Raw genomic sequence first — 15,883 nt, forward strand, 5'->3', positions numbered from 1 at the left:
GGAAAATGAGAGTGAGCTTCTTAAAGGAGGTAGTTTCTAAAGTAGTTTTTTTTCCCAGTTTCTGTAAGGCAATGGGGTTCACTGACTTGCCCAAAGTCACCCAGCTATGTAAGCATTAAGTGTCTGAGGCTGAATTTGAATTCAAGTCCTCCTGATTCCAGGGACGGTGCTCTATCCTCTGCATCACCTTAGCTTCCCTGAGATAATGGTTTCTAAAGAAATAATAGAGTTAAACAGAGAGACTGCTTTGCTAATAACATAGAGGATAGTTATAAACTGGGATGGGAGTAGTCAAGTTAAAAGGAAAAAGGGGAAAAAAAAAACTTAGATCAACATAGATCCAGCCTCATGGAGTTGGGGCCAGATTGGTCCAGCAACATAGTTTGGAGCACATGCTTCTGGCTTCTAAAAGGAAAGAGAAGAGATGAAGCAGCCCAGTCAGGAGTCAAGGAGAAAAAGGCTTCCAATTGGGCAGATCTTATGCATTTCTGAGGTGGGGAGTAGTTTAGCACAGGGCTTCAGGAATTCTCCAATGTGTATGTCAAAGGGGGGGGGCAAGTACTGACTAAGATAACACTCACTGCCCTTGAGAGGCATTCTACATACTACATCTTCTCTCTGCCTCAAAGGGTATGACCAAAAATTCCAAAATGGCTTAGGAAATGGAGATCACAAAGAGCCAATACAGAATGGAATAACCCCCCCACCCCCAGTACAGAAAAAGTTTCAAAAAGCACATTTCCCTGTACTCAAAATTTCCCTATTTCTTTATTAAAAATCTCAAAGAGAAAAATCTGTAACCTACTTTAAAACATTTTAACTAGCAGATCCAAATATTTTTATTCACAAAATTATAAGCCTCTCAAGACTAACTCATTTTCTTCCCTCTGATAGTTTTTATTTAATATTTTATAAAAATTTAACATTTAGTATATGTTTAATTTTTAAATTTATTTTAATTTTTGAATTAAATACTATTTATTTTTTATTTAATACTTTTATTTTTATATATTTTATTTATCTGTCTTTCTCACTATTTCCCATTCATTAATTTTTTAAAAATTCCCCTCAAACAAAAACAATTTCCATCAATACATTGTTTTATATAATCCAGTAAAACAAATTCCAACTTTGATTATGTCTGAAAATGTGTCTCTTTTTAAGTTCAGTACCTCTCTGTCAGGTGGTAAATTCATACGCTTCATCTTCATTCTTTTGGACTCATGGTTTTGTGTTAATCAGATTTTCAAAGTTTTCCAGAGTTGTTTTTCTCTGTTATTTTGTTATCCTTGTGTAATTTTTTTCTCCTAGTTCTGTACCCTTTACTCTGCATTAACCTTCACAGTTTCCTCTGAAATTGAATTGAAATTTCATCATTTCTTAGGAAATTACAGCATTCCCTTATGTTCATCTGCATAATTTGTTTTCCCATTTCCCTGTGTGAGTGTATAATTTTAGTTTCCACTTTTTGGCTACTATGAAATGAGCTGCTACAAAATTTTTTTCACAGATAGGTCCCATTCTTCTTTGAAATCTTTGGGATATACAGACTAATCCTTCTATGAACAAGAATCTCCTCTATAACATCACTGCCTCTACTTGAAGATCTCCAATGCCCTATCAATTCTAGATCTATGATTCTCAAAGCTGCAAGGCCCCTTCCTTCTAAGAAAGTCCATTCTACTTTTGCACAACTTACTTGGTACATAATTCCTGGCATCAAACCTATATCTCTCTCCAACCTATTCCTCCTTCTTCTGCCTTTTGGGATTAAAAAAAACCTGTCTAATCTCACTTCTCCATGGTTTAGCTATTTAGCTATTTGTAGATAATTATTATATCCCTTGGGCCTCCTTTTCTTTTCTTTTCTTTTCTTTTCTTTTCTTTTCTTTTCTTTTCTTTTCTTTTCTTTTCTTTTCTTTTTTTTCCCTTTTTTTGGTAAGGCAATGGGATTAAGTGACTTGCCCAAGGTCACAGAACTAGGTAATTATTCAGTGTCTGAGACCAGATTTAAACCCAGGTCCTCCTGATTCCAGGGCAGGTGCTCTATCCACTGCACACCTAGCTGCCCCTAAGTCTCCTTTTCTTAAGTATAATCATCCTTAGTTCTTTCACTTGACCTTGCAATATACCATCTATTATTAACCTCCTTATCCTCTTATTTACCCATTCTGGCTTATTAGTTTCTTTTCCCAAATGTAGCACCTAGAATTGCCAGTTTGTCCAGCTGTTTTCAGTTGTGTCTGACTTCATGACACCATTTGGAATATTCTTGGCAAAGATTCTATTGTTTTTGTCTTTTCCTTCTCTAGTGCATTTTACAGATGTAAATGACTTTCCCAGGTTCATCAATGAGTGTCTGACACCAGATTTACATTCAAGAAGATGGAGGAAGACTCCAAACTATCCACTGAATCATAAACTATCCCTAAGATATAGAATTGTACATGAAGCTTTAAATATAGTCTCATGAGGACAGAAGCAATGGCTTCCTTTGTTTTGGACACTATGCTACTCCTAATTGAGCCTGTTAAACTTAGCTTTCTGAATCATCATGACATTGACTTGCATTGTGTTATAATCTACTTTAACCCCAAGATCTTGTTTTTTTTTTTTCTTCCGTATGGAAATTGTGCTCTAGAAGTATTTCAAGTTTACTCTTATTACACAAAATCCCATATGGGATTCGATGACGTGATGTCTAAAGTTTTTTTCAGTTCTATGCAATAGAGAAATAGAAAATTTTCTGGTATTTATAGGTTTGTTTGGAGACAATGTTTAGAAGCATTTAGCAATGGGTGATTGTCTCCTTTTTCAACATGTTTCATAGACGAATAATGAAAAGCAAACAAATAAACATATAGATCTTAGAACTTTCTCAGAGGAGAAAACTGCTATAAAATAATGAAAAGTCAATAAAGGGTCATATGGAAAGTTTGAAAAAGTTTGAATGCATTTATATATTATATGTGGCACAAAATGCTCTCTATTGCTTAATTAATATTTAATAATGTGCATTTCACATTAGCAGAGAGCATGTTGCTATTGCCATGGTGAGATATTCTTTCAGTTTGTGTACTAGTAGTAGAAATGGGTTGTCTGATTGAACTCTCCTTGTGGCCTGTGCCATGTATTTGCGAGACAAATGACCAGTTATCAGATAATTTTTTTTTCCTATCAGAAAGTTAATTGTCTCACATGGAGATTGAGGCTATATGTATCATAAGGCTTTTACTGTGTGGTAACTCAGTCAAAAAATTGTACTTGACATAATCTATCAATGGAAAGAAAGTTGGATTTGGAGTTTGAAGATCTGAATTTGAATTCTGACTCATTCATTTAAGAAAATGTCACTTAACCTGTCTATACCTTTGGTTTCCTCAACTGCGAAGTGAGGGAGTTCATGTAGATGGCCCCTAAGGTCATTTTTATCTCTACATCTGTAATTTTTTTATCCTAAGCTTTAATTCACTTTAGATTTCAGTGAAAGTTTTAATATTAGACAAGATAGAAAGAGAAGATGATAGAGTTGAATGATTTGGAAAAAACCTATGAATTGTTGCATTTATTTTTCTTTTGCCAAAGTTATGATTTCATCTGTATAGGGTGTTCCTGGTGAGAAAATTCTTTCTACCAAATGCAGATCAACAACTGCAACTTTTACCTTTAAAGTGTTGACTAGGGGTCCTTTAAAGAAAGGACCTGAAAATGGGTCTTCTTGCCTGTAAGGCTAACCCTCTGTCTAGTTTATCATGATGTCTCTCATGTTTCTATGGTTCTTTTCTCTGAAGAACAGTCTCACTTTACATGCTCACTTCACAAATATATTCATTCTGTGATTCTAGCTGAAGTTCCCCAATTTGGGGGAGCAGAAATGTGCTGAAGTTCTTATACACATAATGGTCAGATACAAAAAACCCAGGTAAATAATCATGAAGTTGAAGGCAAGAGGTGAAAAAAGTGTCTGGAGTGTCAGCAGGGTCAAAACCAGTCACTCAAATAGAATTTATAAAGCATACACTATGTGTCAAACACTTCAGAGTTCTGGGGGAGAGTATTTTTAAAAATGCAAAATTAATCTCTGATTTAAAGAAGCTCACAATATGTAAATAAGGTATGATGGAAGGCGATCTCAGAAAGAAAAGCACCAGCAACGACAAAAAGGGAAGAGACTGGAAAAAGCTTATCACTGAAGTCTGGCTCAATAAAGTTCAAAGAAAGTGAATGAGAACTACTGATTCTGTGAGCTTATACTGAGGTAGTCAGGAAGGATTTGGATTTGGCAAAGATTTCTCTAAATATTTTGCATTTATTATTCATAGGGTCCATGTACTTTTCTTTTTTTGGTCTAACCATAATCGTCACATTTTGCTTTCTAACTTCCTCTAAACTCACCTCTTCTGGACAGCTCTAGTTGATATCACTCTTAATCCTTTCTATTGCAACAACCATCTTCAAGCAATGCTTTCTGCAAGGTCCTTTTGCAACAGATTGAGAAAATTCTTATTATTTTCTTATGAAGAAGTTTAGACCTAGAGTGGTCAACTAATTCTTTACAAGTAAAGGCATTTTAATAGCACATTCAAGAATCTCTCAAGTCTTTCCTTCACAGACATGCACACACACACACACACACACACACACATACAAACACAAATACACAATCAGAAAGGACTCAAAGGATAACTAATCCAACCCACAGAAAAAGGAATACTAGTATAGTTTAGTAACAAGTGGTTATTTAATTTCTGCTTCTCTGTCTCTGTCTCCCCCCGCCCCATTTCTTTGTCTTCTTCCTCTTTATCTCACCTTTTTCTGTGTCCATTCTATTTTTGCACAACTTACTTGGGACATCATTCCTGGCATCAAACCTATCTCTCTCCAACCTATTCCTCCTTCTGCCTTTTGGGATTTAAAAAAACCCCTCTAATCTCACTTCTCCATGGTAAACCTTTAGCTATTTGTAGATAACTATTATATCCCCCTGGGTCTCCTTTTCTTTTTCTTTCTTTTTTTTTGTAAGGCAATGGGATTAAGTGATTTGCCCAAGGTCACAGAACTAGGTAATTATTCAGTGTCTGAGACCAGATTTAAACCCAGGTCCTCCTGATTCCAGGGCAGGTGCTCTATCCACTGCACACCTAGCTGCCCCTAAGTCTCCTTTTCTTAAGTCTAATCATCCTTAGTTCTTTCACTTGGACCTTGCATTATACCGTCTATTATTAATCCCCTTATCATCTTATTTACCCATTCTGGCTTATTAGTTTCTTTTCCCAAATGTAGCACCTAGAATTGCCAGTTTGTCCAGCTGTTTTCAGTTGTGTCTGACTTCATGACTCCATTTGGAATTTTCTTTGCACAGATTCTATTATTTTTGTCTTTTCCTTCTCTAGTGCATTTTACAGATGTAAATGACTTTCCCAGGATCATCAATAAGTGTCTGACACCAGATTTGCACTCAAGAAGATGGAGTATTAATATTAATTTTGAAGTGTAAAACTATTTTTCATATAAATAGTTCTTTATCGAATACTTCCTTTTATTTAAGAGAACATGTTAAGAAAACAAACATAAAATTTTGTGTATATTCAATTAAACAGATATTTATTTAGGGTTCATGTGGTATAGAGAACTGTGCTAGACAGTAGGAAAAATGCTAAATTTAATATGGTTCATTCCTCTAGAACATTAGTAGTTCACAACACAAGTATTTGGACCAACTACAGAATGTCTTTAGACTTTGTAAATAATGAAATATTAGAGCATTTTGTTTGGAATTAGAAGGCAGTAGTTCAGGTATCTCTATATTGTTGTGGCTGAATGAGTCATCTTGCCTCTCCAAACTTCAGCTTCTTCATTGGTAGGATGGAAATAATAAAAATAAAATAAAATATAATAATAATAATAATAATAATAATAATAATAATAATAATATTTTCACTGTCTACCTCAAAAGGTTTTGTGACTATATGCTCATACAAACCAGTGTTATACAAATGTGAGCTAGTATTTTATGTTCCCATGTATGGCTAGAATCCAATAGCAGTTTATCTAAAAGTTAGTGTAAAACTGTATTTGATTGAAAGATTGGGTGATTATGTTTATTTTTGTTGCTTAATTCCCAGTACAGGGTCAAGCTTGATGCATGCAATAAAATAATTTATGTAAAAATTTCATTAATTTTTTTCACACAAGACTAAATCATACAAGATTATGACCTTTTAGGGTAAAAACCATTGCTCGTACAAAAATATTCACAGCAGTCCTGTTTGTGGTACAAAGAATTGGAAATCAAGTGACTGTCCATCAATTGGGGAATGACTGAACAAATTGTGTTATATGTATGTTATGGAACACTATTCTTCTATTAGAAACCAGTAGGGATGGGATTAAGGAAGAGCCTGGAAAGACTTGCATGAACTGATACTGGGTGAGATGAGCAGAACCAGAACATTGCACACCCTAACAGCTACATGGGGGTGATGATCAACCTTAATGGACTTGCTCATTCTATCAATGCAATAATAAGGGATAATTTATGAGTACCTGAGATGTAGAATACCATCTGTATCCAAAGAAAGAACTGTGGAGTTTAAACAAAGATCAAAGTCTATTACCTTAAATTTTGTTTTAAAAAAGTGTGTTATGTACAACATAATTTTGCTATCTCTAATGTTTTATTTTCTCCTCAAGGATATGATTTCTCTCTCAACACATTCAATTTCAATCAATGTATAGCATGGAAACAATGTAAAGATTATTAGACTGCCTTCTGTGAGGGGATGGGGTAGGGAAGGGTGGGTGGAGGAAAATTGTAAAATTCAAAAACCTTACAAAAATGATAGGTAGAGGGGGTGCCTAGGTGGTGCAATGGATAAAGCACTGGCCCTGGAGTCAGGAGTACCTGGGTTCAAATCTGGTCTCAGACACTTAATAATTACCTAGCTGTGTGGCCTTGAGCAAGCCACTTAACCCCATTGCCTTGCAAAAAACTAAAAAAATGATAGGTAGAAACTACTATTGTATATATAATTGAAAAACTAATAAAATATTAAAAATATGACCTTTTAGCATATTTAAGGGATATTTCTAGGCAGTATGTTATAATCACTAGACATTTGGGCTTGGAAATAGTAGGACCTGAATTCAAATTTTGCCTCTAAGTTACTAGGGCAGAAGTCATTTAGCTTCTCAGGGGCCCAGGCAAGTAGCTCAAATGACAAATTACAAATTAGATGCCAGTTCTGCATTGGCACCAGTGGTTCTGCACATTTATGTAAATCTCAGGTCTATACTTAAAAAAGGGGGGGGGAAATATTTTTCTTGACAATACTAATTACAAATTAGAATTAAATTCTAAGACTCCAAATTCATTAATTTGCAGCTCTATTGGACCTCAGATCTATAGTCCAACCACCTCCTTTTATAAATGAAGAAATTGAGTTCCAAAGAAGCAAACCAAAAATGCAGATAGAATTACCTCGCTAAGATTTGAACACCAGTCTTATGATAGCAAATCTGGTATGTTTTTCACCCTGACACACTACCTCTCCTATCTCCACTCATTTCTTCAAAGATATTTTATTATATATTATATGACATCTCTCCTCAAGCTTAATTTATATTTCTACAAAATTCCATTTAATAAATCCAAATTAAATACCTGCTATATGCAAAACACCATGTTTTGGAAGAGAAATGGTACAAGTGATAACAAAGTTAGAACTGTACATTAAAAGCAATTAATTTGGCAATTTTATGAAGGAGCACTCAGAGTTTTCTTGAATGACCTCACTACCAGTCATAGGGGAAAATGCAATGAAAACTTCAATGAAATTCTTAAATTGTGCATAGCTAGATTTGTATTATCTCAAGTGAAAATTGACAAAAAGGCAAGCTGAAGCAAATCTCTGAGCAAGATAATGTTTATTAATATGAGTATGCTACCTGCCAATAAATGGGCCAGTGGATTGCCTCCATTAATGCCAAAGAGCCCAAACAAAAGGATGGTTTCTTTTATAAACAGATTTTGGGTAGCACAGAACGAAGAACAGAAGAGGATATGCAATTGAGTACAATATAATTGGTTACAAAACTGAGTCATAGGGAACAATATGATTGCTTGGAAGTCTGGTAATGGGGGCTAGCAATGGCCTCTCCCTTCTCTCATCAGATTAAGAAGTGCTCATTATCTGAATCTTGAACATCAAGACACTCATCTTTAAAGGATAGTTTAGTGGAATAAAGTTATCTCACCCAAAAGACTCCTGTATTCATATGCATTCTCAAGCTAAATTCCTTAGGACAGTAAATCTGAATTTTTAAATTTAACCCTTTACAGGCTAGTTGAACTCTGGACTAAGTTAAGGGACAAAGAACCATAACTTGAGTAGTTTCAGGATAAAAGCAGTTATAACACAAAATTGATTACCTGTAAAAAGAATCAGTAAAAAAATGACACAGGATCAAAAAAAACCTTCTTAGGACCAAGTTAAAACATTTGACCAGAGAATGCCTGGGAATTAGAATCCTTTAGACTGTTTTTAAAAGCTTTATTAATTTGTCTTATTTTTATATTGCATAAATTTTTCCTTATATTCCTCTTCCAGAGAGCCATCCTATATAACAAAGAATATTTTTTCATTTTGTTACTTTTCATTTCTTTGAGAACTGCCTTTTTTAAAAACAACTTAGTTATTTATGAATGTGACTTACTCTTTTTTAAAGAAAGATTTTAAGTTTTACAATTTCCCCCCTAATCTTGCTTCCCTTCCCCCCACAGAAGGCAGTCTGTTTCCATTGTTTCCATTGATCTAAGTTGAATGTAATGAGAAAGGAATCATATCCTTAAGGAAGAAAAATAAAGTATAAGAGATAGCAAAATTCCATAATAAGATAACAGTTTTTTTTTCTAAATTGGAGGTTATAATCTTTGGTCTTTTTTCAAACTCCACAATTCTTTCTCTGGATATACATGATATTCCCCATGGCAGTTAGCCCAGAATTGTCCCTGAGTGTTGCACTGATAGAATGAGCATGTCCATTAAGGTTGATCATCACCCCCTTGTTGATGTTAGGGTGTACAGTGTTTTTCTGGTTCTGCTCATCTTGTTCAGCATCAGTTCATGCAAATCCCTCCAGGCTTCCCTGAATTCTCATCCCTCCTGGTTTCTAATAGAACAATAGTGTTTCATGACATACATATACAACAGTTTGTTAAGCCATTCCCCAATTGAAGGACATTCACTTAATTTCCAATTCTTTGTCACCACCAATAGGGTTATGAATATTTTTTGTGCAATTGATGTTTCCCCCCTTTTTCATAATCTCTTCAGGATATAGACCCAGTAGTGGTATTGCAGGATCAAAGAATATGCACATTTTTGTTGTCCAGTTGCTCTCCAGAAAGGTTGGATGAGTTCACAGTTCCAACAACAATGCATTAGTGTCCTAGATTTCCCCCATCCCTTCCCACACTGACCATTGTCCTTTCTGGTCATATTAGCCAGTCTGAGAGGTATGAGGTGGTGTCTCAGAGATTCTTTAATTTGCATTCCTCTAATAAGTAATGATTTAGAGAAATTTTTCATAAGACTATGGATTGCTTTGATTTCCTCATCTGTAAATTGCCTTTGCATATCATTTGACCATTTGTCAATTGGGGAATGGCTTGTTGTTTTGAAAATTTGACTCAGTTCTCTGTATATTTTAGAGATGAGTCCTTTGTCAGAAATACTAGTTGCAAAAATTGTTTCCTAATTTCCTACATTTCTTTTGATCTTGGTCACAGTGGTTTTGTCTGTGCAAAAGCTTTTTTTAATTTAATGTAATCAAAGTGAACTAGTTTGTTTTTAATGATGTTCTTCATCTCTTCCTTGGTCATAAACTGCTTTCCTTTCCATAGATATGAAAGGTAAACTAGCCCTTGATCTTCTAGTTTGCTTATAATATTGTTTTTATGTCTAAATCATGTATCCATTTTGATCTTATCTTGGTGTAGAGTGTGAGGTGTTGGTCTAATCCAAGTTTCTTCCATACTAACCTCCAATTTTCCCAACAGTTTTTTTTATCAAAGAGAGAGTTTTATCCCAATAGCTGAACTAACAAAAGAGTTTTTTTAAGAAAAAAAAGAGGAAAAGGAAAAACATCAGAAAATTCAACACACACACACACACACACACACATACACACACACACAGTACATCAAGAAATACATGTAATATTTCACTCCTGGCAACCTCCCATTTGACCTTTGGTACTATATAGCCCTTCCCAGAAATAGTATTAAGAAGCAAATATCTTCTTGTTCCATGGTCAAATCTGCCCCTCATTTGATTTATCTTAATTGTTGAGGAAAACCTTGTAAATATTGGTAGGCTATACTTACTTTCTTTTAAAAAGGAAAAACTTTTAATGGCTCAGAGACAATTTGGTGTGGTGGGAAAAATATTGGATTTGAAGAAAGAAATTCTGACACAAAATCTTGCTTTGTATACATTTTAAACCATGACCTTAAGAAAGTCATTTGACATCTCTGTAAAATAAAATTGTAATAGGAAAACCTCTGAAAATTCCCTTAAAAACTTAAACAGTGATCCCCCCCAAAGCAGTGAGGCTTAGTATGGTAAATAACATGTATCCTCATAAATAATAATATTTATACTTATTAGGCTATGAAAAGATTTTGAATTTAGTAACACAAGTGCTAGAAAAGGTGCTTACTAAAGTCAGCTTTACATGAAGATTAAGTAGGTGGTCTCCTACATGTCACCCTGATTTTGTGGGCATGGGAAAGGGTCTACTTCTCAAGGAAATACTTCCCTCTGGTTTCATTTGAGAGCTGAAATGATTGTTAAATGAGGACAAAACAAGATAAAAGAAGAAAAAAGAAATACCTTTGCTGATGCCAAAAATATCTTTAAGTGACAAAACCTTTCATTCCCTGATCAGAAATGATGATTTTGAGGAAGATTAAGGTGGGTGATGGGTTAATGAAATCTTGCAGAAATAGCTTTGGGGATTTATATAAGAAAGCCCTTTTGTGTCTGCTCAGGTTGTTCTGGCCTGCATAATTCTGGATTAGTAAGAAAAGAGAGAGACATTACAGCTAAGGCCAACCATTGGCTCTCTTTCAGTGGGAAACTGAGGGGGCTAAACTTCCTATTACAAATATAGCTTAAGAAGGTAAATTTAGTGTATTTGAGCTCAAAAACATGCATTTATCTGGAAGTTCCATTTTATTCTGATCCCTTTCATGTAAGGCACAGCTTCTGCTGAGTATTCATAGTTCTATTTTCCATCTGTCTGTTGCCGATATAACTACCTGAAACTCTTCCAGTTTTCTTATCTATAATTGCTTGCTTATATAGGCTTGTTTTAGGCACCTAAGTAGCTAGCATATTGACCCTGGAATCATGAAGACCTGAATTCAAATCTGTCCTCAAATATTCATTAGCTGTGTGTTCCTAGTCAAGTCACTTAATCTACTTTGTCTTAGTTTCTGTATTTGTAAAATAAACTGGAGAAGGAAGTGGCAAACTACTCCAGTTTCTTTGCCAAGAAAACCCCAAATGGAGTCACAAAACAACTGATTATAGGATTTGCTTAGTTTGTTAATGACTTTGGATGCCGTTAGAGATCCTTGGTGGATATTGCTTTTCATCTGATAAAGATTTATGGAGAAATTCCTTATATTCAGTAATTGTGTTAGCATGGATTAAATTTGTAGTTCTAATTTTACATGTGAGTTCAAGTATGATAATGACTCCAGAATCCCTGATTGCAGATTATTGGTAGTCACTGGTGCCAGTGATTATTAAACTACCATGATATAATGCCATGGAATTATGTATTTATGTAATAGGCAGCTAGGTAGCACAGTCGGAGAGACTTGAGTTTAAAACATACTACATTAATTGTGTGGCATTGGACAAGTCACTTTACTTTTCTCAATCTCAGCTTCTGCATCATTAAAATGTGGATAATGTCACCTACCCCATAGAATTTTGTGAGGATCAAGCGAAGTAGTGTCTAAGGTGCTATGTAAATGGTAGTAATCATTAATATTATTGTTGAAATTCTCCTCCACTGAATAACCCTTTTACAGTCTCATCATAGTATGGAGATGACTCTTGTACCTCTAAGACTATAGTGAAGGAGAATCAAGCAGTTACCACCACTGGACAATATTGTATGAAGACCAACTGAGTTGACTTAAGTGAATCATGACCAAATTGGTTGCAAAGTCATGGATTTTTTGGCCAAATACCATCCATAGGAATGTAACCTGAAATTCTTGAAATATTGAAATATAGAAATTGAAATGACAATTAAAAAATTCTTCTACTTCTTTTGTTCTTTGGTATAAGATTTTTAAAAAAAATATTTTCTTGGATGATTTCTCTTTTGATTGTACAAAACATGGTGAAAATTATTGTAGGCAATACAAAAATTCATTGCTGGAAGTGACCCTGAAGGCTACTAGATTAAATATTAAATAGACCCCTTTATTTTATAGTTCAGTAAACTGAGGTTCATAACAGTTAATGCATTTTTTTCAGAGTCAAATAATTAGAAAACATCTGCATCAAGAATCAAATTCAGGTTTTCTTTACTTCAAGTTTAGCAGTTTTCCTCTATGCTACCTAACTCCCTAGAAGAGACCTCAGCTGCTATTTAGTACAGTGTGAACAAGCATATCTGTTCTACACCATCCCTGAAAAGAGATTATTCAATCTCCTTTGGATTATCCCCTATTAGGGGAGTGAACTAGCACTGAAGGCAAGTCATTCTTCTTTGAGATAGCTCTGATTGGTGGGATATTCTTCTGACTCTCTGCAAGAACTTGTACAATGGGAGTTTGTTTTGCAGCTGATGGCTTTGCCAACTTAATAAACTTTCTAGGGACCAAATAGAGATAAGAACAGTGAATGAGGTGAGTAAAGATACTGGACCTGACTGACTGGAGATGCTCCCTGTTTTCTCTTCATTTTCTCTTTTGGTCACCTTACACTTGGACTATGTTTTTCTCTATTGCTTTTCTTTCATTCAGGCTATATGTTAATCTTGGTTTCACCCATTTGCCCAGTTCATTTTCTTTGTTATAATCATAGAATCCCTTTCTGATGATCTCCAGCTGTTACAAATTAATGACTGAGAAACACTACAATTAATGATCACTATATACATATACATATACATATATATATATATATATATATATATATATATATATATATATATAAAATTTAATTTTTTTTAACCCATCCAGGAGCTGAATGTCACAAGCTGCAGTGGTCCCAGACTAAAAGGGGATAAACTTCTTCTCTATGCAAGTACCTTTTGCAACAAGTTGACTGTAGTGGATATAAGTTGGAGTGGGGCTACAGATTTGGCTGTGTTAGCTCTTGTTGAAGGAGCTTCAAGGTACAGTATCAAAAGTTATTCTCCTTCCCCAAGTGGAATAGTTACCTTTCCTTTTCCTGTGATCTATAACTATAGAAATAAAAGTGAATACTAAGTTATTGATTATAGCATTCAGGTGGCTCTGTGCAAATTACAGTGGGCTTGGAGTCAAAAGATCTGTGTTCAAATCCTGTCTCAGATTGTTTTTTTGCAAGACAGTGGGGATAAGTGATTTGTCCAAGGTCACACAGCTAGGTAATTATTAAATTATTGAAGGGTGGATTTGAACTCAGGTCCTCCTAGCTCCAGGTCTGGTGCTCTATCCACTGTGCCATCTTGCTGCTCCCTGTCTCAGATTCTTAATAGTTATGTGGCCATGGGCAGGTCACTTAGTTTCTCTCACGTTCAGTTTCCTCATCTAAAAAATGGAAATAATAATAATACTACTTTAGGGTTTTGTGAGAATAAAATGAGATAATATATTTAAAATACATTATTAAAATGTTTTTTCTGGCCCTAGTAATAGCATTTTATAACATTTTCAGTTTGGGATTTTATTTTGTTTTTAGCTATTGCTTCATCAGTGCTGGGAACTTAGTTCCAGTAGTACTGAAACTTTCTTCATCTATGTAAACTGACAATTTTGTAATCTAAATTTAACTTTCTAGAGTTGTCTGTGGTACTTAGGTTTTCAATGAGTTGTCTTGGTCAGTAAATATCAAAAAAAGTTCACTTAAAATAATTATATAGTCTATACTTTTAACCTTAATCTTCATTAATTACAAACATTTTCTCCATTTTTTAAAAGTAAGATAATAAACAAAACAATTTTTAAAAAACCTGATTTGCAGTCTTCATACAGATACTAGAAGTAAATTCTCACAGTGAAAAATTTATCTGTCCTCTAGTAGTTTTAGCTACCTCTTCCCTGGCCTGTATTCTCAAAGTCTGATATAGGACATGACCCTATGTTTTCTTGACTCCAAAATCCTCCCTTTAAGCAGTATTACTAAGTAGTATGTCATACTGCTTCTCATTCTGGGTTTATATATATATAGAAGAAACATAGACTTGAGTCACCCCCACACTCATCTTCTCCTTTCTAGGATATATATTTCCTTAATTCCATCAATATAACTTTGAATGGGGAAGGTTGCATGGAACATACTATACAATCATACATCACCATACATCACCATACATACATCACCATAAAAGTTACTTTCCTCTATATATTCTCTTCCAGTTTTTCAGTGTCTTGAATATGTGGTACCCAGTTTTTGACATAATACTTTGTTTAGATATTGCCTGAAAGAGTATGGAAGAACTATCCCATAATTTTGATTATAATCTTCTGTTAATGCAGCCTAAAATGGTCTTTGCTTTTTTGGAAGTATGTCATCTTGTTGAGTCTTATATAACTCTCAAACCAGGAAGTGAGATAGTCTAGTTCTAGTAATTTGTTTTGTTCTCCTTGGATTAAATTTTTTTTAAATTGTCTCCAGTAAATTCTTGAGTAACTTTAAGGTCAGGAGGCTGAAATTACAAAAACAATTGCAGTGTGCAAATAATTAGAAACTTGATTTAAGTCCTTTATGGCAACCATTTAGTTAACCCCTTTTCTGAACTTCTATCACACTTTTAAAATTGTATTTGTTGATAGCTTATCATATAGTGCCTTGCATTGTCAATTATTTAGAGTCTACATGTATTTAAGACCTTAGATTTTGTCTTTTTCATAGCAAATGCTATCTATATAAATATTTATCTAGCTATTTATAGATCTAGATAGATATACTAATATCTAATATAGACATCTAATATACATCTATCTATATAGCTCTACAGACATATCTATAGATAAGATGGAAATATATAGAGCTATATAAAAGATACAGATATATCTTCTTTTTTTTAAAAAGTATAACTACAATTTTGTTTACTTTTAGCCTTCAAGGATTATCTATTAATGGATGCCAAATCACAGACAAAGCCATCAGAGCCTTAATTAAAAAACATGGAAACAGGTAATAGCATTCATCTTTTCATCTGCAAACAGCTATCACATATTTATTAGTCATGGAAATATTAAAAACTTTTTGGTGTTTTCTGATGAGTTACTGGTAATTTAGAATATATATGTAATATAAATATTAAAATATATTAAAAGCAAACTGAAGAGAATTAGGAAAATTACTCTTCTAAATTTTATTTATTACTTTGATATGAAAGAGTAATCCCTTTTAGGGAAAATACATATAAACAAATCTATAACAGAGCATGGTGACTGGAAATTTGCCCCACAGTAGGAAATTTAAAGTGAATAAATTTGCCAAAGTGAATTAATTCAGCAAAGTAGAAATGCACATAAATTCTTGTAGATTAGACAAAAAAGGTATGGCTTAAACAATAATACAATTACAAAATAATTGACTGGTTGGATACAGAGTAGTCATTAATGGTGCTATGTCAACTTGAA

The 15,883-nt window shown here is 34.0% G+C and overlaps 1 protein-coding gene across 1 annotated transcript in view; it reads left to right on the forward strand.

Annotated features, from left to right (window-relative positions):
- Positions 1–15,883, forward strand: part of LOC141495400 (F-box and leucine-rich repeat protein 13-like) — a 149,749-nt gene that overhangs the window by 77,824 nt on the left and 56,042 nt on the right. Inside the window, exons 4-5 of the mRNA XM_074196673.1 lie at positions 13,271–13,425; positions 15,354–15,431. Coding sequence (XP_074052774.1) covers positions 13,271–13,425; positions 15,354–15,431 — 233 coding nt within the window. The remainder of the gene's footprint in view (positions 1–13,270; positions 13,426–15,353; positions 15,432–15,883) is intronic.

This window comes from Macrotis lagotis, chromosome 8, assembly GCF_037893015.1.
Source record: "Macrotis lagotis isolate mMagLag1 chromosome 8, bilby.v1.9.chrom.fasta, whole genome shotgun sequence".
Taxonomy (NCBI): domain Eukaryota; kingdom Metazoa; phylum Chordata; class Mammalia; order Peramelemorphia; family Peramelidae; genus Macrotis; species Macrotis lagotis.